The sequence below is a fragment of the Cyphomyrmex costatus genome, unplaced genomic scaffold, assembly GCF_001594065.2.
Source record: "Cyphomyrmex costatus isolate MS0001 unplaced genomic scaffold, Ccosl1.0 scaffold474, whole genome shotgun sequence".
NCBI lineage: Eukaryota > Metazoa > Arthropoda > Insecta > Hymenoptera > Formicidae > Cyphomyrmex > Cyphomyrmex costatus.
In genome coordinates this window covers 1,637,735-1,664,735 of record NW_017279009.1, presented here as the reverse complement: position 1 = coordinate 1,664,735, position 27,001 = coordinate 1,637,735, and the positions used below count along the sequence as shown (strand labels likewise).

General features: G+C 32.3%; 2 protein-coding genes across 4 annotated transcripts in view; both read right to left on the bottom strand.

The window, feature by feature from the left end:
* Positions 1 to 27,001, bottom strand: part of shaker (potassium voltage-gated channel protein Shaker) — an 88,130-nt gene that overhangs the window by 56,193 nt on the left and 4,936 nt on the right. The window lies entirely within an intron of this gene.
* Positions 2,699 to 8,147, bottom strand: LOC108778043 (uncharacterized). Of its 2 annotated transcripts, XM_018545108.1 has the most exons (3): positions 8,082 to 8,147; positions 3,903 to 4,454; positions 2,699 to 2,943 (listed from the first exon to the last, which is right to left on the bottom strand). In XM_018545108.1, exons 2-3 carry the CDS (start codon positions 4,295 to 4,297, stop codon positions 2,760 to 2,762), a joined length of 579 nt encoding a protein of 192 aa, XP_018400610.1. In that variant the 5' UTR covers positions 4,298 to 4,454; positions 8,082 to 8,147; the 3' UTR covers positions 2,699 to 2,759. The 2 variants fall into 2 exon arrangements, with proteins under 2 accessions (XP_018400610.1, XP_018400609.1); XM_018545107.1 differs by lacking the exon at positions 8,082 to 8,147 and having other exon boundaries at positions 3,903 to 5,356.

Sequence of the window (27,001 nt, the reverse complement as noted above, 5' to 3'; positions counted from 1 at the left end):
AATATTTTACAATCTTTCTTACATAGAAAGAAAAGAATTTTACTGTTACGATAAAACTATAATATATAGTTGCTATTGTATGTATAATATAGTAAAATCAATTTTTCGTTAAAATATTCTAAAGAAATTTATTTATAAAATAAAATTTATTGCTAAAAAGATAGTAATTTAACAGCTACATTTTGTTATTACGATAAAAAAATTTATTATAGCAAAATAGATATGTAGATCCAGTATAAGAATTCTTTTAAATATACATATAAAATTAATATTGTTAATAAATTTTTTATTCTGTTATTATTATTGTATAATAATTAACAGTACTACATACTACGACAGTATAAAATGTATTATGCCAACAAACCTTCTTTACGTACACGTGTTTCACGATCAGCTTTTGATAAAGAGCTGTTTGAAAGTCCCAAAGACAGAAAGCCATTGCTGTTGGCCCTGCATACCTTTCATCAATATGTATAATAGTTCATAAGGTAAAGGCTTTTACGAGTAAAAAGGCTTCAAAATGTTCAGGGACGCGAAGAGATTTAAATTACATACAAAGCACGTGTTTATATAGATAAGTAGTCTCATACGTTATATTTGGGTAAACTTCACATAAACGTCATGATTGCATGTTTGATATTATTAACCATTCATGTAATGGTAGATATTGTATGTAGTATTGGAACAATAAGCTTTAATTTTCGTTGTTAAATAACTTTAGGATTAATTTTCATTCTAAGTATTGTCCTAAAAAAGAAATCGATTCCATAATTGCTGAAGAAGTTATATTTTTAAGATTAACGCGTCTACGTTATACATATATAAAATAAAAGATTGATGCAAAAATTCTATTAAAAACAATAAATTTCATAATATAATAAATCAAAAAATAAATAAATAAGGTTAACAGCTGGAATGTAAAATGTTTGCGATACGATGCGATAGAGGAAATACGAGTAACTTATAAAGAACGATACATAATATAGAAAAAAAATGTTAGCCCTTTAGTGGAATTTCAGTGAGATTAAATTATATAACTACATGTAAGTATAAATAAAATATAAATAGATATCAGCATAACATTAAATTAAACTTAAAGCATGTAGTATTAAATTAAATTTAGAATCTATTGAACTTACGTCTCTCATATGAAAACTTAAACAATTTGAGGATTTTAACAACTTGAAAAGAACAACATCGGAAAAACTTACGCGGCTTCAAAACAATGCTCTCTGACGCGTCTATATTGGCAAACTTCTTTGTTTTTATTACAATTTCCTTGAAGTTACAAAGCGTAAATTACACAGATTTTGTTTTTGATTGTTGCAGTCCGTTTTCATGTCAGCCTCTTATTAATGCAATTATAAAAAAAAAGTATATAACTTATTGATATATATATATGAGAAAAATATTTAAGATTTTTTTTATTAAAAAAAAAAGAAAAAGAATAGATTTGAAAATTTTTTTAAGTATGTAATACATGTATGTAATATGTATATTGCAAGAACATAAGAAATGAAGTCGATATTTAAAATAAAGCTTGTAATATATATTCTCCTGCATTTTTATTTCATTCTTACCGTAATGTCTTTAATATTGTATAAAAGAACTTTATATAACAATGTCGATAATTCTGCAAAGCACACTTGCGCAAATAATTATATTTGCACCAACATCATTTTTTTACATCTCACGTGCAAACTCTCGATAGGACCATGCATGCGCGTTCTCGCAGTGCAAACGTATGCTCGGAACGAATAACGCACCACTGATGCCTTCAAATTGATAAAATCGTAATAATTGAAGAAGCAATTGTTCATACATGTATAAAGGGAGTATTTTTATAATATTAATTAATTTATAATAATAATCCTAGATGACCAAGACATAAAAATAATATAATTCGATATATTAATATAGTACATTTGCATTGCACCTTTATACTGTGATTCTTCAATTAATAAATTAATCAATTATTGGTTTGGAATACGCTGGCAAACTAGCTGAAACATAAAATTTACTAAAGGGAGGCAGGATATTTTCGTAGCATGAGCAATAAAAAAGGGGTGGCAGATGGTTGGGCGAGAGCGTTCATTTTATTTTTCCTCGGTGTTTCCTCGTGTATCTTCAAGCAGAAGCCAATCTCTGTCGGAGTTGATTTACCAAGCAAAACATTTCATGAATTGTTCGCTGCAAAACGCAGCCTCGCACCAGGACATTGATAACTTGGCAGTGCGTGAAAGCTCTTTCGCTCAAGGTGCAAATGTCTCCATTCCATTCCGTGGCAGCGCATTCCAAGCTCCGATTGAGACACGATGAGCGATTTTGAGTTATAATTTGGATTTTTAATTTCACATTATTTCGATACTTTATGTATAAGATACACTTGACTTATTTTTCCTTTTTGTATATCGATCAAATAATATATGTATAGATGAAAAGGATGCCCGGTATAAATTAAGTTGATACTCAGCGTTACCGCTCTATAATTCTATTAATTCAATTGCATTATTTTGTATATTCTACATTTATTTTTTTGTATCTAATCTCTCTATTATTTTATATGTGTATCGCTTCTATATTACATGTACATCGGATTCATTTATTTTACATATTCATATATTATATTTTACATATAATAGATCCAGTATATCGCTCCTTAATATGATATTATCATGCTAATATTATAATGTGCTTCAGGAAGGATTTCGCTGGATTTATATATATATATATATTTTCGGAGAATTCTTTTTTTATTATCAATATGTGATCGTACTTTCGTCGCGTTGTAGCGGCGGGGGTACAACCAGTAAGCGGTCCAACATCGAACATCGCAAGCTTGTGTGTGTTTTATAATGCCTTGTGCTGGTGGATGTGTCGAGGGATCTCGGGGAGGTCTGTGTCCATCGCCGAAGGTCACACGATGTGGGACATACAAAGCCTCTGTGAACATTGTGCATTCGGCATCAATGGAAGCTGCGTGACAAGGACAAAGGAAACGCCAAAAAATGAAGGAGAATGGGAAAGGTGAACGGAATATGGGTTACATAATTAATCATGCTTCAATTCCTGCGATCTATCGTGTTTTCATAATTATATGTCAGAATTTGTTACGCACATGATCGATTTTATTTCATCTAATGAAAGAAAATGAAAAGGTAAAGATAATATACGCACAGTGTGAGTATATACAAATACGGATATCGACCGGTAAGAAATATTGGATCGACACAAAAGCACGTGAGTCACACCGAGCGCGTATAATCGTATTTTCCTATGATATTTCGACATGGGAATACCGCAATTCCATTCCAGGTAAATCCATGACGCGAGTACTCGATGGATCGCACGGAAAGAGAAGAGGAAGGATATTGGATTCGACTGTTCCACATGGACAGTTTGCCGATCGAACTGGCATTCCTGAAAGGATTGGTTACAAGTAGAACATAATACCTCGTTCGTATTTTATCTTTAGTGGCAAATAAATAATTGAATTATACATGTATCTGGAAGAGAGTTAAGAGAATCAAAATTTTAAACGTTTACATATTTGGAAAAAAAAGTATGCGCGAAAATCAAATATCAAAAAGAAAATGCTCCAGAAGATAAATTTAATAAATATTTCTAAATTTTCTAAAGAAACGAAACATTCCAAAAATTTGGCTTCCTGCAGGTATACACGAATATTAAAAAAAAAAATTCGAAGAGTAAGAGATAAAGTCAATTCGTAATTGGAAGTAATTGGAAGGATAAAGGAAATGTAAATATATACATATAATATGTATATATGAGCAAAATATAAAAGGAATGGATTTAGGCACAATATATCAGCCGGTTGTCAATGTCAGCCTTCCAATGGATCGAAAGAGAAACAATCGATTATCACAGGTGAATGCACTCACCGCTGCTTCGTCTTAACGCGACGATAGCGGTGAAAATCCGCCGGGTCGTTGGGGTCGAAGCCCCTGCGATGTTTCGGCGGCGAAGACATGGCGGCCGCCTTCTTGGCTTTACCGTCGCTTGGATTCGTGGTGATAGCGGGGTTGTTATTGCCGCTGATGACGGCACAGATAGTGCCGTTGTTGGTGCCGATATGCAGAGACGTGAGCGGCGGCGGCGAGGGTGGCAGCTGTTGGGTGGAGGAGCGGACGGTGCTGCCAGATGATCGCTCCGGAGGATGACAACGGCAGCCTGGTGCTGGTGGCTCACCAAGGGCACGTTCCCCGTGACCGACGTGGCTCTGGGGCACCGCGTTCAGCTCGTGCCTGGTAACCCTACCGGCGCCCGGCCCACCCATTCAAATCCGCGATGATCGCCGCCCGCGATGACTCCACCTCTCTGATCTCCGTGACTGCACCTGCCGACGATTCCGCGCACCTTCCGCTCGCTCTCGCGGTCAGCGTCGACTCACGGCTCCTGTTCCTCTCGATTCTATCACCGATCCGTGGTACGCTCTGCGAACGCATCGAAAGTAACCACGACGAAGGGCCTAAGGACGTACCGCCGCGTAACCGGGACGGAACCCGGCACGCCGGCTTGTCCGACCTCATGCACGCGTCACTATTGACTGATTTATTTGTCTCTTTCACCCTCGCCCGAACATGTCACTCATCCAAATTTCGGGAGGGGTTGAGCTGCGCGTTCGAGGACAAAAAAAAAGTCGGGAAGAGAAACCACCAGGGTGATCAAGAGTGGCCTATGGCAAGGGAGGGATGATGCGCGCGACAACGTGCACAGCGATGACACTGATGTCGAGACGCGATCCTACTTCCGTCCCGCGATCACGCCGACTCACTTAACACGCTGCGATGCACCCTTCGCATCCTCTCGCATCCCTCTGTGATACGCCCCCTTGTTTCGGCCGCGCGGTGGCAGCACCGCTGCGCATGTGTGAAGTACGATGCAACAATCTACAGAAATTGGGAAAGGGTGGTGGCGACGTTTTCAGCGCATTGAACGTAATAGGGGTGGAGGCTAATCGGCGTGAAAAACGAAACAAGATTAACATATGTATATAAATTACACGATTCAATCGAAAGGAAAGAAATGTCATCAACACACAACTACGACAGATGTACTAAAAACACCATTGATCATCGATAAATTAGTTTACCATTACGTGGTCTGATTGATATGATCGTGGATGACACGACTCTTTCTGGAAATTAATAATGAGGTTACCGAGAAAAGCTTAATGGACGTGGAAAGTCCAGACGTCATGGCAAAGTGCTGAAACCCTTCGTGTGAACACGCTATATATGTATCTTCGATTCTGTTCGATTCCAACATACCACTGTAAACTTATCCCCCTTCACCCTTCTCCCCGTTTCTGATTTTCGAAGGAAGCAATTGGTGGCAGCACTGCAGACTGCGAGACGCTAGCGAACCGACAACTATAAGGGTGGTCAAGAAGGATCGTGGGGGGTAAAACACTTGGAGTGGAACAGGGGCAGTAGGATAACCCCGATTAATCGGTAAAAGGTGCAAGCAAACCAACACGCCAATCTGATAACCTTCCGTAGCCACGCACGAATAATGATTTCATTCGTAAACAGTTCTTAACTTTTTCTCATTTTTTTCCCGCTTTTTTCTTTCACTCGGATATCAATACAAAATATCAACTTACTGTATTTCATGTTAAAAGTATTTTAAAGTATTGTTTTATATTGCATCAAGTCAATCAATAACAAATTTGAAACTATACAGACATGCGATAAAAATAAATCTTTAAAAAACAAAATTTTTTAAAAAGAAGCGTTCTACTGTCAACATTTTACATTTTCCTATTTCAACAAGACAGAGAAAGACATTGAAATATATAATAAATAAAAAAAAAATAATTTTGAAAAAATTAATAAATTAGAAAGAAATCATTTTCAGAGTTTAGGTTTGTTTGATTACTATCTTTAAATTAAATTAATATTTATAGCAGACATTAAATTAGCATTTTGAAAATTCTTTTCTCTTAAAAACAAAAAGGAACATTTCCAAATTATATAAATAAAAAACGATATGTATCAGATATCGTAATCGCATTAACGATTGATAACAATAAATTATACTTTTTGTACTCACTATATCATTCCAAAAATATTCATATAGTCCAAGCGCAAACTGCTAGGTGCCTGGATGGTGGCAGCACAACATTAACACGTAATTAAACATGTAAAGATGAGAATAAAACGCTTAATTGTCGAATAAATCAAGAATAAAGGAAAAGCCTCTAGAATGAGACAGTGAATGGTTGGCAAGCTTGTAACAGCGAAAGTAAAACACGTGGTCGGACTTAGCCCGCTGATCGAGTTGGCAATAAGCCAATCTATTCCGCTCAAGTTCGCTTATGACCATTGTACTTGATCACGGAAGATAGATGCGTTTAATCTACAAAATCGTATTAAACTTTCGCGGCATTCAACTCTTCTGTTCAGAAATTGCAAAAGTATATTTTATATTTCTCTTTTGTGCTAAGAATACTCACTCAACGATTATAGAAATATGCACAGTGAACAATAAAAATTGAGAACTAATAAAATTAAAAAAATTTTTTTTATCTAAATTTTTCTGATCTACCAGAAAGGAAATAATTGTTAATACGCTTCCGCGGATAGTTACAAGATGGCAGTGCCGCAAAGCACCACGACCGTCTGGTCAATACCAGAAAATGAGGTTCACCTGGCACGCTAACCCCGATTCAAAGACGGACGCGACAATTCTATGCAATCATGCATTCCACATCAAAAATAAAGTAAAATTACTTAGAAGAAAAACACAATATTTTCAAGTTCAAAACTTTTATAAAGTTGAAAACTAAGCCGCAATGCGCGAATAGCTCGTAATATAACTGATTGATTTCTGGGTGCAAAATAAGATAAATCAACTAATGTGAGACTGTAAATGAATGACTAAAAAGATTGTCAACAATTTGTTAAAATTAATCGTATGTTGATTCAAACTAGCACACGTATTTTCTATGTAAAAATAAACCGATAACTTAAAACGCTAGATTTAATAAAATACAGATGCAGCTATATGTGTAATACTTATGTAGATTTTATTTGAATTAATTGGCAATTTATACTTTGAAAACGCTTGTAAAATATGAAAGTTACATAAAATTTTCAATGCACAAGCAAATTCTAATGTTAAATAAGATCAAACATTTCTATTGTCCTTAAAAAATAGAACATATGAAGTTGAATCTACAGATAAACGCTAATACAAAGTCATCTGCGTTAACTGCATTCTGTAAGTGGAACTCGTAACTCAACATTCGATCGTTATAGTCATAGTACGCTTTAAAAAGATAAACTGTTCTCACTAACTTTGCACAACTAGGACGATTTGGTTTCATTAACTTCACGGTTTTACATCGGTAAACCTCCTGTGTGAATTGTTTATATGGTTTGTTCAAAGTTAAGAACTGCTCCACCCTATTTAGGATAAAAACAACAAACAAACTCTCTCTCTCTCTCTTTCTCTCTCTCTCTCCCTCAAACTAATGAGAACAAGCTCCACAAAGAGAGCTATCAACTCTTTGATGTACTTCGATAAACGCGATTTAACCAAAAACTCGAGCAGAAGCAAATAATCGATTAAGAGAGCGTCTTAAATATTTCAAGTTTTAAAGTATTATTAGCTACTCAATGAAATGAAAAATGGATCGTTCATAATAATTGTGAATTTTGCAATTATCTATCCTATTTCAAATATACGTGCTACAATCTGATCTATTTTATACATATGTGCTTTCTTATTGTGTCATTTAACAACATTTAAACTTTAACCAGCTATTCATGCAACAGTCTTTCCTTCTAATTAAATAAAATAAAAATGCCAAATCGGGTCAAGGTTATTTTCTTTCTGCATTTCCCTGTGTTTTCAAAAGAAACTTTTTTTCCTTTCTATTCTCCTCTTATACTTTAGCCTTCTTTATTCTTGCTCTTCAGATACACCGAGATACACTCACTCGTACCATTTGAAAACGCCACGCAGTTAAAACAAACCAACCACTCAGCAGTTATCAAATCAAAGATCTCTTTCAAGCAACTTTTACTCTTACACTAATCATTTCCTCTACCCACCCGTCGTCACGTGACGGAGAGATCTATCTAATGATATCACGTATGCAGCATCCACGAGTTTTTCCGCAAATTTAAGGCCCTTCGTCTAAGTCAGTTTCGCGCGCCCGTTTGTACGTATATATTTGCGTGGCAAGCGATCGGGTTTGATATAATCGAAAAGGAGCTTTCGTAAACTCGACCAATCACTGACGCGAATGGTAGCACGGCATCGGTATGACTGACTTCTCTCTCCTGACCCGTCGTGCATGACTTGCACGACTTATGGCAAGCAACCACCGCTGAAGGCGTATCTGTGGTTGGTCAGCCAGTCGACCGTTCGCTTCCTTTTTACTCGCTACCGCGGTCTCGCGTATGTATTCGTGTCACATGCCGATGTCGTATCGTATCGCGGAACACTCTTGTCAACAATATAACCCAGACTTGGCATCAGGAATTGGAACGCGCCGGTACCACCGATAAGATAATGCATTCATCTTCGATTTGTAGCAGTTCGATAGGCCATGTGATAACAAAATCGAGTCACTTATATTGTATATATAAATCGCTAATGAATGTCTAGAATCGATCATTCTTAAAAATTCTTTAAAAAATTTTTTATTTAAATTAATACATTATATAGAAAATAAAAACATATATTTAAAAATTATATTAATAATTATATAATTTTAAGTATTATTAATTTTGATTAACTATAACAAGCATCTCAAAACATTTGAAATTTCGTAATTTTATATTTTCATATTTTATAGGATCTTATTATATTGTTAAGAATTATTCATATCATTATTCGTGTTATTATAATATTCAAATCATTTCCTAGAGTCCCTAGATAAATGCATTTCCAAGTATTTCGTGTAGTACAATCTCGAAAGAAGGCCATGGTCTCTTGAATATACAACAATAATTATCATCAAAAGTAGTTTTCAACCTACTCGCGGGAGCTCGACTAGGGAGAAGTCGACATTATAAGCCATCGCTGGCACATAAGAGGACGCCCCCGGAATCCTTCGCGAAAGGATGACTGTTTATAGAACAGTCCTTATCACATTTTTCCACGATGCATATTTCATCGCCATAAAAAAATATGATTTTAGATCTCTTTTATCAATAATGTTCTCAGAATGTAAACATTTAATCATCAGCTGAGAGTATAGTTCACGAAATTATCAGATCATTTTGAAATTCGATGTTGAATAAATCCACTCAATGCCCTACGCTGAAAGAAGCTTTAAATATATTTCTTTCGTCTATTTCGATATGATGTGTAATAAATGTGAATACATCGAAAGTAATAAAAAATATTTGCGAATTATTCGCACAATTGATATTTTTCTTCAGACACGTCAATGGAAATCACTTTGTGATAAACTATGTAGATAAATTTAAAATAGATCGTGCTTTATATTTCCGCATATTGTTTATTTCTTTCTTAATCATCTTTTTTACATTCGATTGATTACGAGTTCGTTACGTACCTATTTCTGACTTCGGTTTTTATACATTATCTTTTTATTATTGTTAGATTCGTAAATATTTTAATATTATATAATTTATCGCTCTCTACTTCTTTATAAATTATTTTCTACCCTTTTCAATTTTTAAATTACTGAATAAGGCATAAATATAATATTAAAGAATTTTATATTATTATCATTTCGCTTATGGCACACAGAGATGTAACTAAAACTGAAAGTATTAATCTGGTAAGAAAACATATTTTTGTTTACCTAAGATCGTAATCCATAAATATATCGATTGTAATTCACACGTAATTTATAGTTTTACTCGCTCATTCCCCTATTATTATTAAAACTATAAATTAATTATTATAATTAATGAAAAACGATTAATATCAATAGAAAATATTAATATTTTAATACTATCAAGACACTCCTAGCAAAGAGCTTTCGTCTGTTTGATTATTGACTTCCACGAGCTTACGTCAGATGGCACGAGCTTACTAGAAATAAATTTATCAAACATTTCATTTAACCTAGTTTAATTTTAACAGACAATTATTTGTGTCTCATTTTTAGCGTATACCGAACTGAAAAGAAATTAACCAGTGTTGAACATCAGTATTGAGATTAAATCTTCGCACAGAAAATTACATCTGGACAATATTTATAAAATAAAATGTAATTAGTTTTGTAATGTATTCTATTTTCTTTGTTATGTCTTCCCCGATTTCATAACACTATAATATATATACCTATGATCGCTCAAAATAAACCTTTTCCAAAAAATATTATATCTTAAATATAATTTACACGAAAAATACAAAATGCACAACATAAAACCTACGATGCTTATACTATGAATTGATATAAAATTGAGATAAAAGCTAATAAATTACATAATACAGTTTTACTAAAAATTAATATAACCATCTTACATATCAGATAATATTTCGCAAGTAGCAATTGGCGCCCAAAATACATCCTCGTTTATTGATCAATTCTCTTCCACGAAATACGATCTACTTCATAAATTGTTCTGCATAGAAACAAGTGTTTTGCAAGCTGAACGGATAATTAATACTTCACGTCATATGATCATTACCTTTTCCCACGCTCGGGTGATTTCCGTTTCCGACGCGGAAACATCCTCATCCCAAGAAATGTACTTCTCATACCAGCATGCATGGTGGATCTCTAATCAGAGTAAACACTTTGGATTAGGAGAACCTTGCGACGATTCACTCGAAATGAGCTGTCACGTCACAATCCCCACACACACACACACACACGCCAAATATTCATCGTCAATTACCGTGCAAATCGATTAATTACGGCGATAAATTAAAAGTCGAAATTTCATACACCCCGCTATCGAATTCTCACAAATCATGATGTAAATTTCACTTAATTTATTCACACTTAACACATTAAACATCCATTATAGATTCAATCGTGCTGCATAAATTCAGCTGCATAAATCGATTCTCTCTACAGAGAAGAAATTTTAATCGGTTTTCTGTCACGTGTATAAATCGAACCACCGCCATCGAGCAATAATACTAAGCACGATTACGCTCTCCAAAAAGCAGTCTACTAGTGGAGACACTTTCAAAGACGAGCATCTCGATGTTAAAAATACACCGCGAGCCTTAGTTACGTTTCCGAATCGACGTCTTACCGGAATTTCGGCTAAATGTGAATCATTTATCGATATTCAATAATTATTATTGGAATAAAAAACAATTATTTAAAGAAAAACTAAATTTTGCTTATCTCACGAAAAAAAAACTACTATATATTCAAGTATCACTTGTAAAAGTAATATTTTAATTGCAAAATACTCTTAAGCACGACGTAATGTTGTATTATCTGTGCAGCTTTCGAAAACAATTTTCAATTAACGGAAACTCGTTTACAAAAGTTCGCGATTTTGTCATTCATCTCGCGTTCTCGTTTTCCCCACTCGTTCGTCTATTTCTATCTATATCTTCCGTCCTTAATTTACTTCGAGTGACACTGGACCAGGCCACCAAACCAGATCTCCCAAATTACAAGAAACGACCGTAGTGCTTTCGTGCGCCAGATCGCGATGAGGTTTAATTAATTTGATTTACAGCGGAATCGATCTATCAAGAGGGATAAGACGCAGGAGGGAAACTCGGATGATATTGCACTAAACATAGACAAGCAATCGAAAAATACTTAATCGATAGCCACTTAAGAAATATATATCCTTTTTTACGAAATTATTGATAGATAATTCTTAAAAAATATTGTACCGTGAATTCTGCGAAACTATAAAAGTTACAACTTCCACTAGATTATTGATTCTAATAAATTAAATTAAATTATCGATTTTATATAAACACTGTGTCTTGCGACTTTTAATCCGTTTTGAACTTTACGATATCGAACTTCCTCGATTTTCCCTTTCTTGTGACCTATAATATCCAATGTAGATCGTGCCAATGCAACGGCACGTAAATTCCGGATACTGTAACATCCTAGCATCACGGAACGCTTCAAAGAACAAGTTTGATAGCAAATTTCTTTCGTAAAGATGAATTCACGTCTGTGTTTAATAATAGATCTAATATAGAAACAATAAATCAAGAAAAGTTTTAAGTTTACTCATTTATCTTATACTATAAGAAAATGTTTAAATTTGAATCGCCAAAGTGTCGATGAATTTTAAGTATAATTATAATTACATATATACTAGTATATGTATATAAAACTAATGAAATTAAAAACATAAAATTCAGTAATCTAGAGGGCGAATGAGAGTGCAGCTTAGTAATTAATACGCAAATCAATAATCCATGGATTTGTGTAAATAAATCCTTTATTCTATATTAGAACGTTTCGCTTTGGAGTCTTCCTTAGCTAATACAAACTTAAAATTCTTCCTTTGTATTAATAGTTGGAGTCACATCAGATTTACAGATTTGATATTGAAATCTCTGTTTAATGAAATTAATTCACACACACAATCTAATTATTCGACACTCATTGAAAAATATTTGTAGTTTATTATAGATCCCTAAAATGCATTCCGACGCTCATGTTGTGGGCGGAATGGCAGTTAGTGTATTTTGGAAACGAAGGTAAAATGTCTGGCCTGGGAATGACTAAACAACATCAGGCTGTTCGCCAGAAATTGCAGGATTAGGAAAATATCCGAACAACATCTTTTCGCTATAAATATCGCGACTTCTTATGATTTCAACGTTCAGTAACTTTTATTTGCTGATATTTATGAAAATATTCGCCTAACAAATGTGAAATATTATTTCTGCGATATGACTGCGAAATTTTCAAGTAAAAGCATATCACATTCATAGATAACAAAACACAATGCATCGAGCGCACTTAACGCGTATCATTTCTGTTATATTCTTTTGATGCGAACAGTTGAATAGTAACCATGCAGATAAGAGTAACTTTTCAAAGTATGACACGTTCTATACGTTCCTAACTTGATAAATTCCAAACTAATTAAAGTGAATGTAGATAATCCTATACGAGTTAACTTTTCAATATCTTAATTTCACTACTTTTTCGTTCGATATTTCATTTATTGTCGACTATGAATTAACAACGATTTGCATGATGCATAAGAAGTATAATATGAAAATAAAAACAAAATTATATTTGTGCTGATGTCAATAAATAGGATTGCATGCCGAGCTATCAAAAAAATTTTAATTTTTGCAACAATTTATGTTAACCGTTAATTTAATAGGATTCAATAATTGAAACTCGTCCTAGTTGTGGAGAAATTAAACCGTGAGAGACCGATCGTGAAATACGATATTAATGAAAAAGAATGTCTCAATAATGTCAATAACAGAGATCAACCGTCTACTTTACGCACTGGCGCAATGCAGACTATAAAGAAAAGTCACGAACGGTACGCACGCGTAAGTATGAAATTGCCGCCGCAATTTCTACCAAGAGCAGGAAACTCAGAATTTGGTCACGTGTACGCGATGATGACGTTAGCGGATGCAGTCGGCGCGCGATCGATTGCAGTTCGAGCAAGTTCGAGGTGGTAAAAGCTTCCTCGCGTCACTGATATTTTCTATTATGTTTATTCAAAAATATGTGATTTTTCAAATATGATTCTATATTCCAAATCAAGTTGATTTCAATACAAGCAATGTGTATTATAGTTGATAAAAATGTAGTGTAATAAATTATAATTATATAAATTCTGTCGTTCGCTAAACAAATTTCTACATAAACTTCGTACATAAAAAATGGTAAGAAAAAATTTCGAAAAATTTACGCTATTAATTAAACAATTAAAAAGGATGTAACTCACCCTCAATGTACGAATAAGATTTAGTAGCTGCACTTACCTGAAACAAAGAAATAAAAGTGTATTAGCCTCAATTAAAATTAAAAAGTATGTATTATTAGAGTTATCTCATGCTTATACTTTGTCTTGTATTTTTCATATTTTATTATTATTAAAAAATAATAATATATATAACCCAATACTTTTTCTATTAGTAATTTATCTTCGCTTTCAACGAACGAAAGTACTTTTTTTCTCCAATAATAAATAAATATTTATATATTTCGTACAGATCCAAAAAGATCAATCAAATTGTTTGCTATGACAATGTATGTAACGTTCTGTATATACAATGCCATTCATTGAATGGTTTTTTAAGCTAATGCAAGGCAGGTTCAAGTGCGAGGTAAAAAGCGCGCCTGTAGCGTGAAGACGAAAGGGAGCGCGAAACGGGGCAGCACGATATGTCGCAATGCGTCTTGACGTCACCGACGTCGCTGGTGGGATTCGAGGGTTGATAGACTAAGAGTGGGGGGTCCAGATGAGGACCATGCGGATGCACGTGTATATCGACAACAAGGTACTGCGACGAGCCATCTATCGGACCTCGCAACAAAGTAACACCGAAAACGCACCTAACATTGGTAATTCAATCCTTTCCGCCGCGGAACACAGGGTTAATCAAAATATAGATAAATCGATTATATCCAGAGATAGCGTACAATTGACACGATTAAACATTATCACTATTTGTATTAAATATATGTTATTATTTGCTGTATTAAAAATAAACATGATTATTTTCAAATAAAGATTAACCAAAATCCTGGTAAAATTTCCATCTTCTTTCTAATTTTTATGTAAATTCAATCTAAATTGTGAAATATATTTACGTGAAATTATTCATGTAAAAACATATACAGTTTAATTATTAATTCCTTTAATAAGCAAAATACTATGTTACTGTAAAGAATTATTGGCGCGATGCGCATCCTGCCAAATTCTTAGCCAAAATCTCTCGAGTGACTAATTTAACACGTTAATCTTATTGCTGTCTTAATATTCGCAGAAAATCGACACGAGAGACCGAAAGAAGAAACGGACAGAATGAATTATTATCGGTCTATATCGAAAAGCATTCGAGACGTTATCCTGCGGAATTACGACCACAAAGTTTGCGAGGATAATGGCGTGCAACCTCGAGAAAGATCGATGATCCTGCTCGTTTAGGAACTTCCGCGAATACCGGCACTTAACGAGAATTCAAAGGGTTGAGGGTCGGCCGTGTCGCGACCGAAAAGGACGATGCTATTTTAGTCCCGTCCTATCTCTGCTCGCTACGCGAACGGCGAACTCGATTTCAATGTTGTCCTATATGAGCCACGAGAATAGACGGCGTATGTATAACAATACGCGAAAACAATGCCTGATTAATTATTAATTTTGCTGTATAGCAAGTGTTTCATAAGTACCAAGAAAATAATTTAAATAAAAAGTTCAAATTTGGAACATAAACTTCTTATATAAGACACTTTTGCAAAAATTATCTAAAAGATATCTTATAAGACGTCTTATGTCTCGATCTTGAATTTACTTGGATATTTAATCAGGACGTATCTCATAATTAAGTTTCTAATTTTTATGAAAAGAATTCCAGATATACTTCTCAATTAATGGAGTATTTGAAATAAATTCCCTTTCATAAAAAAAATTTAATGAAATGATTAAAAATAGAATTTTCTCCGTTTTGCATATTTGTGTATAAAATTCTCGCAAATATGTTATAAATACCATTGATGCACATAGATAATATATTAATATTCTCTAATAAAAAATAAATAAAATTTAATAAACTAAACACATCGTAGAACACATAAAAGAATTTGTTTCGCTCTAAAACGAGTAGATGGCTCCACCCACTCTCGTGAGTCTCGTAACGAGGGTGCACGTGTTATACTCTCGTTTCAAGACGTACATACATACGTACAATACATACACATTATATATAGGTGTTTATTTTGTCGATAGAAATAGAATTTCTATGTATGTGTTCACACACATCTAAGATGCTATAAATTTTCCAATATTATATTTAATTTGATGTAATCAGTAATTACTATCAATACTAACTTTAATTTTGATAATTTATTATTCTCAAATTTAAATTTCATGTAACAATTTACAATAATTATTAAATTCTCTTTTCCGTTTTCTCTTTTCTTATGTCACAAAAAATTCGATTATTCATATTAAATGACTGATTATATTCTTATGACTTGTAAATTAATTCTTTAATATATTTATCGAGACAAAATTTCGTTTTGCAACAGATTTTGGAATATCTCGATCCTAGGAAATTGCATATTAAAGACACCTGCGGCATTAAAGGACAATATAATCAGCCTTACAAACCATGCAGCGGTATACGAGCAACAACCTTTGCATCCTGTCGCGGTGCGCCACTACATATGTATGCGTGTTCACTTTGTGCGCGCGCGCGTAGAACCTCACCGGCTGGTGCACACATCGTATTGATTCATTGCGAAAATCATGAATGAACGTAATTTCTTCGATGCCTGAGCACTAGCAATGCTTTCTCATGCGTAAACGAATAGATCGTTTACGATATCACAAATAATAGGGAAATTGGTCGTGTTGAATGATTAAATGTAAATAACGATTTGATGATTCGCAAGAAACCAAAAAAATCTATTTTCTAAAGGTATCATCTTGATTTATCTCTTCACGATAAAAATTAAAAGATACATTCGCGTGATAACAGAAAGAGACAAAATCTGCCAGTTGTTGACCGTCATTCGTTCGTTCGATAGATTAATATCTGTGTTCGCTCATGAGACTACGCAGCGTTAATATTCAAATATTTTAAATGCGTATTATTACTGATATATCCCGCAGGAACGTACTTAATTTCTCTGTATTTAGTTTGTTTAAAAATTACCAATCTCGGTGTGGATCTCGGTTTTAAAGGCTGTCACTATTCATTATAGAAGGCTCAGCTTGGTGTAGCATACACAAATCGAGTTAATAGGGGTAAACCTCCCTCAGGAACTTCTTGTGGCAACAACAGTAAAGATGATGTCGACGATAATAAAGGCAATGAGATGGTAATTCCCAAGAGGCGTTTTCAAAATTCAAAAATAATTAAAGCGTAACAATAAATTTTTCCTCGATTTATTAATACGTTCCGTGCCGGACCAATTTTGAGTGACTTGACCATCATGCTGCGTAGGTTATCGGTGACCTAAGATTTTTGTTATATTTGTTAAATACCATGTATTTCATAAGAGTTAAAAAATTACAAAAAATATTATTATAAAGAAGAAGGTCTAATATTATATATTATAATTATGTATTCACGTATAATATAAAAAACATTTTATAACTACATTTTTTTTATAATCAAAATATCAAACGGTCTGAGCGGAAAGTTCTGCGTAGGTCAGTGGGTCACTGATGACCCACATGACACGAAAAGCGTTAAGAAAAGATTTTTTTTAAATAAATTGCGTCTCCGTGAACTTTTACATTAATAGTTCAGAAACCTTTAAAATTAATATATCATTACCAAATGTTTACTAATAATGCAAAAATTATAAATTAAAAATTTTTGTGCTTTTAAAATGTTATTATATCTACGGAAAAGAAAGAGAGAAAGAGAGAAATCTATTCTAAATACGATTGGAATAACTATAAGAACTTGTAGTCTTGTTACTTCGAAAAAATATAATTTAACCGTTACTTTTATGATATGGAAAAAATATAACATGTAGTACGTAGAATATGTTAAACGATAAAAGATATCGTCACGTGACATCATTTATCATGCAAATCATCACGACACGTTGATTGCGAGCGTGTCGTGTCGATTGTTCGTGCTCAATCCTCGCCGGAAGTTTTGTACACGCGATCACGTATGAACCTATTCAAGTCCGTCTCACGGACTTTTCATTGCGGGAGAGAATTGAAATTTCGAGAAATTTACATAAAGAATTACATTTGTTTCGCGCACATACCTCAAATAATTTTTTCATATGTCATTCTACAAGTTATATTCAGATATTGTCAAATCTATAACACTCTATTTTCTTGCACTCCTCTTTATTCATTTATCTCACTCTGCATTAAGTTAATGTTCCTTTTGCTATCAGAGTTCTCGCAATTTGCAGTAATTGCTGTCAATTCGTCGAAAAGAAATCTCGAGTCACACAATGGAGTCTGTCTGATCGAAGAACATTGTCACATCGTTGCTCTGATTCGACGATTAAATACGATAGATGACTATGAACGAGTATAAGTACGATATTTGCAGTAGCGAATGCGACAAAAACGTTAATTAATAGTAATCTATTGTATAATTGTACTCGCACAGATCTATTGTATAATTATCGCATGGATGAATAAATTTTTTTATATACATCACATGTATTGTGTTTTTGTATACAATTATACATTTTTTTATAAACCTTTCATAGACATATTATCGATATTAGAACCGTTTCAGCATGTTTTAAGATTTTTCTAGAGATGGGAGTGCATTACTTGTAACATTACTTGTATTACTTTTCTATTAATAATAGCAACAGGAACGTTACATTTTTGTAATAACAGTAACAAATTTAGTCGCTGTTCCTACCGTTACTTAAAAATTTCCTATTACCTTTATATCTCTTTATTATTTTGGACGGAATATTGTGTATTTAAATAGAAGTTTAAATATTGAAAAACATTTTGTATTTTATACCTTTATAAGTTGCATTTCGATAGTCACTGCTAATATTGAAAATCTATAGTGTGTATGTAACATGAACCAAATACAAATGTTCAGTACTGGCAGTGAATATTAAAATGTACTTTTAATAACAACATTAATGTTTAAAAACTATAATTTGCGTTAGTAAATTGCAATCTAAATTTATAAAAATAAATATAATACACACACATATTCAAAATGTTATTTAAATGCATAAATTTAAAATTATTAATATAAAGATAAATTATAGAAGATTTGTTGAATAAGTTTAATATAAGAAAAGCTTGCAATACGGAAATTAGCTTGAAATTTTAAGTTTTAAAATATATTAATTGTTGTATAATTAACATTAATTAATATTAATTATTAAATAATGTTGGTTAATAATGTTACTTAATATTCTTTAAATAATTTTTAATTAATTAATTAGTAAATATTTTTTTAATCTATAATACTTTACATTAATATTACATAAAAGTAACTAGTTATTATTTAAAAAAAAGTAACGAATCTAAATAACGTAATGCATTACTTCTTGAAAATAGTAAGAAGTAACGTACGGTAACAAGTTACTTTTTACAAAAAATAACGATACTGGTTATTATTTTAAAAAAATAATTGTTTCTAATTCTGGATATACCATGTTATAAAAATTATTAGTCCATACTTTTTTTATATATGTTATATATGTAAAAAAAATCTCTTTGTCATTAAACTTATAGTCCAAACTTGTTTGATTTACTAAAGGTAAAGTGAATAAAGCATCACGTGGCTGTAAAAAAATAAAACAGATGCCGACATTGATCAGATAAGATGAGTGTTCAACAATGAATGCAACGAGGAAATGGAGAAATAACATGCTGAAACGGTGCCAATTTGAAGTTATATAGTAAGGAAAACTGCCAAATTGGATTGCTCTATAAAACGGTCAATAGAAGATTTAAGCCGCAAATAGCTATTTTATCGCTATCTTTTTTCCAGTCTTCATCCATGTTTCTCTTCAACTTTTCACAACTTTTCATTCATATATCGAATGAGGAAACTTTCTCACTGTAGCGGATTTTTATGTTTCACGCGTAAACATTTCGCATCTAGTTCTATGAAAAGAATGCAAATATCTCTTTTTACATTTTCTTTTTCTCATTCTCCTTTTCACCCTCACTTCCGATTTTGATGAGTTTCAAATATGCAAAAAAGGATAATATTCAAAGTATTTCTTACATAGTTTTACGTTTTTCGTAAAAATTTAAAGCATTATTCGTTAAGTTAAACAATAATTTTTATGCGGTCCATATATTCATAAAAGGATAAGACACATTTCACTATTTATCAATTATATTAACTTTAATTTTTATTAAAGAAAAATAATTTAATAGTTTTTTGACTCTGTCCATGTTGCTTCGAAACATCCTTCATGCATTGATCAGTTACAATTATTGTAGTATTTTAATTTTTATTAATTACCTTTCAGAATATAAAGCTCGACTACATCACATTTTACAGTTTAATTTTGATTATAAATATAAGATAAGAAGATAAGAGAGTATACAGATATATAATAAAAAGTGTACAAGATTAAACATTACTATTTATTTTATCTTAACTTAAAAATAAATAAATATCAAATTAGAATTAAAATAAACTCTCGAGAATATCAAATTAGAATTAAAATCGGGCTAACGAGAGCTTACGGTATATTTACCGCAATTAACTCTCATTAGCTCGTTTTTAATTTTCACTAAAAAAGTTAAGAAAAGCTTTTGTTCCTTCTTTTCTCTCAAATATCTAAGAATGTAGCTATTCTATCAGTTATTTTAAATACAGACTTCTGTTATGTATGTTCTGTTCTTAATGGATCTGACTTTTTTACAAGCAGTACATTCTCATTACGATCGCTACACAGTATGCGTAAAGCAGTTACGCGATGCACGCAGCGATCGCATCAGCAGTTTTTATCTTTCCTGTGGTCGCTACATAATCGCCCAAGAGAGTTCATAATAACGTTACACGCGACGCAGCAACACGTGGCACGTTATAACTTGCGTCTCTACACTTTTCAGAGTCTACCAACGATTTGGCTTGCTGATGCCTATGATAGTAAAAGCTTAAAATTAGAAGGGTTAATTGAATTAACCTCAATCAACCTCTTACTGATTTTTTAAGTCTTCAAACCGGAAAACTCTCTCCTAAGTGATCTCCTTCGAAAGTGTCAGTGAAGATTTCCGAGATCCATAGCAGGCTAATTCCACAAAACTTCAGTTCTTCGTAACAGAAGAAGTACTTGAATAGCCATTCTCAAGCACCATTAAAACTCAAGAGAGCGATGTGTTTTAAAAGAATCTTCACACCTCAACACTAAAGTGTCATACGCTTATTCTATCTATATTACTATACGCTTTCCATAACTATTTGTCATTTTTCATTTATATTATAGTCAATTATGTCTAAAATTATTTCCATATAATTTGCTTGTTTACCAAAAATTATAATTGTAGTATTTATGTATTTTGTATAGTTTCCAAATGGAAAATTATTCTATTAAAAAATTAATGATATAATTGAATTATAGACTCTTATATGTTTCAAAACACACACACACAATTATAAAAAATTAAGTAAAAATATAAAAGGCTATTAAGAGTCAACGCTGTTAACAGTGCGCAAAATATATTTAATCTTAAAATCTAAAACATAGATATCATGTCGAACGTTTCGATCCTTAGTTTCGGATCATCATCAGCGACAAATACAATTAAAAATTAAAAAATACTCAGAGTTGTAAATGATGTTGTCCCGCAGTATGAAATACAATCACCAATCTGAGGCAAGATTGTCACTTCTTCAAGTAAAAGTATGTACATGAGTGTGAATAATTGAATCTGTCTCAGTTGGTCGACAAAGACATAAAATCAATTACATCACAAAAAACCGCATTGATCAAATTTCATCGTCAATATGTCTGTATATGACGATGTATAACGATATAAATAAGATAAGATATATAGACTCTTAATAGCCTTTTATTTTTTTACTTAATTTTTTGTAATTATATTCTATTAAATCATTTCTATCATAGAATATCGTTTATCACACTTTATTCTTTTTGTTACTATTATAGTGAAGAAACTTCGATTACGCTAGGATTCTCAAGCTGTTGAAACCGAGGATTATGCTATATGATCCGTGACAATGCGTCAATATTAGTTCGCCGTGACACTGCTTTGTGCACAGCCTACTTCCCACGGGAAAGAATATAAAAGCTATTGAGTATCCACAGTACTGTATATTATTATACACAATGTTGAATACATTGTATGCGTACGTGCAGATGTACGTTTTATATATATCTGTATATACATATATGTATATATATATATCTATTTGTATTAAATAATTAAGCGATTAATTTTCTTATTTAATTCATCAATTATTAAATAAATAAAAAAGTGAACCTTAATCTTATTTTTACGAATAAAAATAATTTTAATGAAAAAAATACACAATAAGAACAAGAAAATTCTTAAGCCAATCAAATCCCTGTACAATAAATCCCTCGTATTCTCTTTGATAAATCCTCTACTTTGTGTGAGTATTACATTAGTTAGCAACGATGTGTTTTATTCGATTGGCATGAAACAGCTGCACAGTGACCTAAAAAAACTTTTAAATACAGCTGACTCCACTTATAGAAAAAAGTTTTATAGTTTCAAAAAAATTAATATGCATTTATCATACTACCATTTGTACCAACTAGTAAAAAACAATATATTCGCCAGATTGTATACCATCCTATAAGCATAAGCGAATATGAACGCGTAGATTCATAGAACATACAAATTCACGAAACCTTAAATCAGAAATGAGAATGCGAAGAGGATACGAAAGAAACACTCAACTTATCGTGTATTCCCGACCGAGAAGTCTTATGGAACTTAATACTTAAAATACGAGATGTTTACGTATACGAGATATTTTCTGCTTTAAAAAAAAAATGACAGAGACAAAAGCAGAAAATTTGCAATAATAAAAAATTCCCGTACGCTTGAAAAAACAATTTGTGATTAATAAAATAATATGCGGTAATAAAAATTTTAGTAATGGACTTGGAATTAAATATCTAACATAGTTTATATAACTGAGAAAAACATAAGTTCACACTCATTACCGCTGAATTTATTTAGATTTGACACAAATGACGATTGGCGAAATACGATTTTATCTTGCTTAATAACTTATTCTGGATATACTCTTTATCTCTTACAACATGCGTAGTCATGATCGATAGTTATAACCAGACCGCGAAATGTACTACGTGCATAAATCTATGTTCTAGACAGCCAATCGAGCAGAAAAACACTCGTGCGAATATCGATGATGTTGTCACGATTCGAGCAAATAAAAAATGAAAAGAACGCAATGAAGAGAAAACAATTTTTAAACGGTTATAATAGCACGGTGATACGATAGTTGTTCGTTTGATTTGCAAAGATACTAAATGTAATGTTTATAGAGATGTTAAAATATACTAACAAAAGTTTTTAATATTATTATAATTAGTTGTATAATGATGTGAATTTAACTCTTTTTGCAATTTTAACGCAGCAAATAGCTCAAAATTGTAACGTGACAGAGCACTTTGAAAACTAAATTTATATTCAATGTCCAAAACGCTGTAGGAAATTATCCTTAAGAATATAAATAATCTCATTCTAATGTCATCTTTTTGTAAAAATGTTATTAAAATAATCTTTCTTATAAAACATTTTATAATATTTTATATATTTCTTTCTCTTTTAATCTTAATATTTTTTATTAGGTTTATGCTTAACTTATATATCCTAATATTAAATCGAAAACTGAACTACTACCAGTCGATTTATAAATAAAAATAAGTTATACAAATTTGTTTAATATACACACATATGTAATAATATTACGACTATAGTTTGATAATCCATTTGTTCTTAATATTACTTATAATGCCTTTATAATACCAAATTCATAAATACAAAGTAAAATTATAATATAAAGATATGGTATATATAAACAATCTAAATGTAACTCTCGAGGACGACCATATTTCTAAAAGTAAATATGAAATATTTATGTAACTGTATTCACTCAAAAAACGTTAAAATAATCTTGCTGAATTAAGAAAAATAACTTTACTTTTGAGTAATTTTATGTAAATTGATTTTCAGTAAAAAATAAATAAAACTAATTGTAATATATATATTATCTACAAAAACATTTATAACTATTATTTAAAAAATATATTTTGCAAAAAGAAAATATATGCAAGCTAGAAGAAAAAATTAAGACGTTCTAATTAAAAAAAAATATATCTTCTCTTTCTTTCTCTTCAAAGTTTTACGTCGGACTTGTTAAAAATCTACGAAGAGAGAGGTCTGCAATCTTTATAGAATCACACAATATAAAATAAAGAACGTACGAAATATCAAATTAAAATTTAAAAGCTATTCTTAAAATATAGAAATGTTTCCTAAAATTTGTCTATATGTATATTTTCATTTATTACGGAATTCAAGAAAAGTAAAAGTTTTGCTGCGAATTTTATTATCACCTCTGCTCTATAATTTAGTTATAATTTCTTAATATTAATATTATTTCATCAGTGAAAAATATTACGTTATCCCATTCGCTTAGATTAATCCAACAAAGTAACGTATAAACACATTTTGTAACCTGATATAGATAAACTAGCAAACACTTTTATCCCGCCACTTTGCTCTTTCTAGGATTTACGGAAGACACGCAGTTACGAGCAACCGCCGCCTATGCAGTCTATTAAACATAGATAGGAGTACCGCATTGCCGTGAATCGGCGCGAGGTAGTGCTTGAAGTTTGCTGTTCCTGGTCTCTCCCTGCATCAGGGGTTCTCCAAGAAATCACCCTAACGAGTCCCTCATTCTCATTGTTGTTTAATAAATGCCTTCATATAAATTTTAATTAGAAAATTAATAACATATGTTATATTATATAAGTAATTATATGAGTAATTATCGCTGCCCTTGCAGCATATTACATATTCTACTAATATATGTATAATTTGTTTTTAAACAAGAGGTGACAGATAATTGACTAAATATCTATTTTCAAAATAATATATAAAAATTTATAAAATGCTTTTAAAACTGATTTATTATATTTGATTGCTTATTGCAACTTAATTTATATTTACATATAAATGCATGAATAATATATGTAATAAGTAAGGAATATTAAATTAACATTTGCAATCACATATTAATTCCATGTACACTTTCTAAATACTATCCGATAATTATTTATAAATATTTTGCAAGTGTCATTTAATATACGATATCTTTAAATATTATAGAAAAAAGTTTTAAAAATATTGCTTAATTCAAATATATATACATATTTTAAAAACCTGTTTTAAAAAATAATTTGTAACTGATGATCAGCGTTCATTATGATGTAATATTTCTATCAAATATTACGTTTTAAAATTGTTACTTGTTATATCATTACAATAATATTGAGCTAACATTGTTTATCAGACAGGTAATTATTATATTATCGTCAACAAATAAGCAGATAAAAGAGGTACTATGTGTAGTTTCTTGAGAACCGCTGAAAAGCACAAAACGACTATGCAGACACCGCACAGACCTATGTACTAACGCTATACTGGACATACTGTATAGGCACACTGTATGTATAATGATAGTAACGAAGCTCCGTTGCGAGCGTTGCGAGTCAGTGTCGGGTCGCAGCCTCGCTCTTGCCCTCGGCCTCGTTCGTTATTCTTAACGTCATCACGGCCGCAGTCAAATCTATGTGCGTGTCTACTACCCTCTACCACCACTACAATGCCCACCTGCTTGCCTTCGCGTTCGCCTATGCGCATCGCCTGTCTGCACCCAATGCTTCTATCAATATTTCACACTTTCCGCGTTCGTCGCGATTTAACATCCGCGCGATTCAATTTTCATTTAATCTTTTCGCCTATGACATTACAAATGGATCTGTGTTTCCTTCGTGAAATGCCATTTGGAAAATTATTTTACCGATAGTAAATAGCGACGCCTGCCAGCAGTCAGTATTGTTTCTCCCGTGTCGGTTACCGGAATATTTACGCCCCGCGATTTACATTTCCTGTTATACTCACGCATACTTGTATATCGCAGTTATCTATAGAAATTGTTACACGCGCTATTATACCAGGAAATGTGAGGACATCTCATTTAGATGTAACAAGAATATCATATGCATTCAAGTTAAGTCTACATGAATATTAAACCCACATAAGAGAAGCACACTGCAATTTATTCGCAGACCGCGCTCTCGACATTCATTAACTCCAAACTTTTATGATGAACATTCTATGTTTTTCTAAATGTGAAAATCACGTACAAGCTCAACATAAAACGATGTAAGTTACACGTCCGCATTTAGTACTGAACATGTAGAAAGAAATGCGCTGAAGCGTATGCATTCGAGATGACTAAATTCGATGCCGGAGGAGAGCATATAACGTAGTGCAATCTCACTCTCGCATAGTCCCGAGTGGATCGCAACAGGTGCTTAGACAAAAGATACGTCTAGCCGGTGCGGGTTGGATCCAGAAAAGCTTTGTCGCGTTCGGTCGACCAGACTTTCGCTTCGATGATGGATCGTAATGAGGATCCGGCAACTATTTCTTACGCCAGAATAGCTAAGTGCCCACTTTCAAATCGTGACTAGCCTACCATCCCGACCGTTTAGTCAAGATGGATTATTTCGGCGCCACTAGAAATTGAACTTCATCTCTAAATAAACATAGACAGAAACCACCGCTACGGAATATCGCGAGATAGATTTCGCAAACAAAGATGGATTAAGAAATATGTTCATTAATAACTGTTACGCTTAGGAGCAGTGTTGTTTGAAAAATGCATTTTAAATAATGTACATATTGGAAGAAGATGTACTTGATAAATGTTTGAAGAGATAAAAACGGAGCTAAGCTTAATATTAACAAGCTTGGTACTATTTTTGATCTTGTTCCATAATCGTACTAATGTGATAATAAAATTTAACGTTGAATGCAGCAAAGACAACTTATTTGACGTATCAATTATACATCTTAGTCTACAAATCGATTTGTTCATGTACATATATGGATTCATGCCATGTAAGTCGTGAGACTATATAAAAATAGTTTATAAAAGTGATTATGTCTGTATAGACAACAAGCTGCGCGAGTAAAAGGATTATTACGAAACGTTAAATAGTGAAGCGCGAAAGCTTCTTCGGATACCAAGATTATATACAATTAGAAAATTCATGTCAAATTTAATACAATTCACGTGTCTTAAAATCACCAATTTTTGTGTTAATTTAACACAAAATGAATTT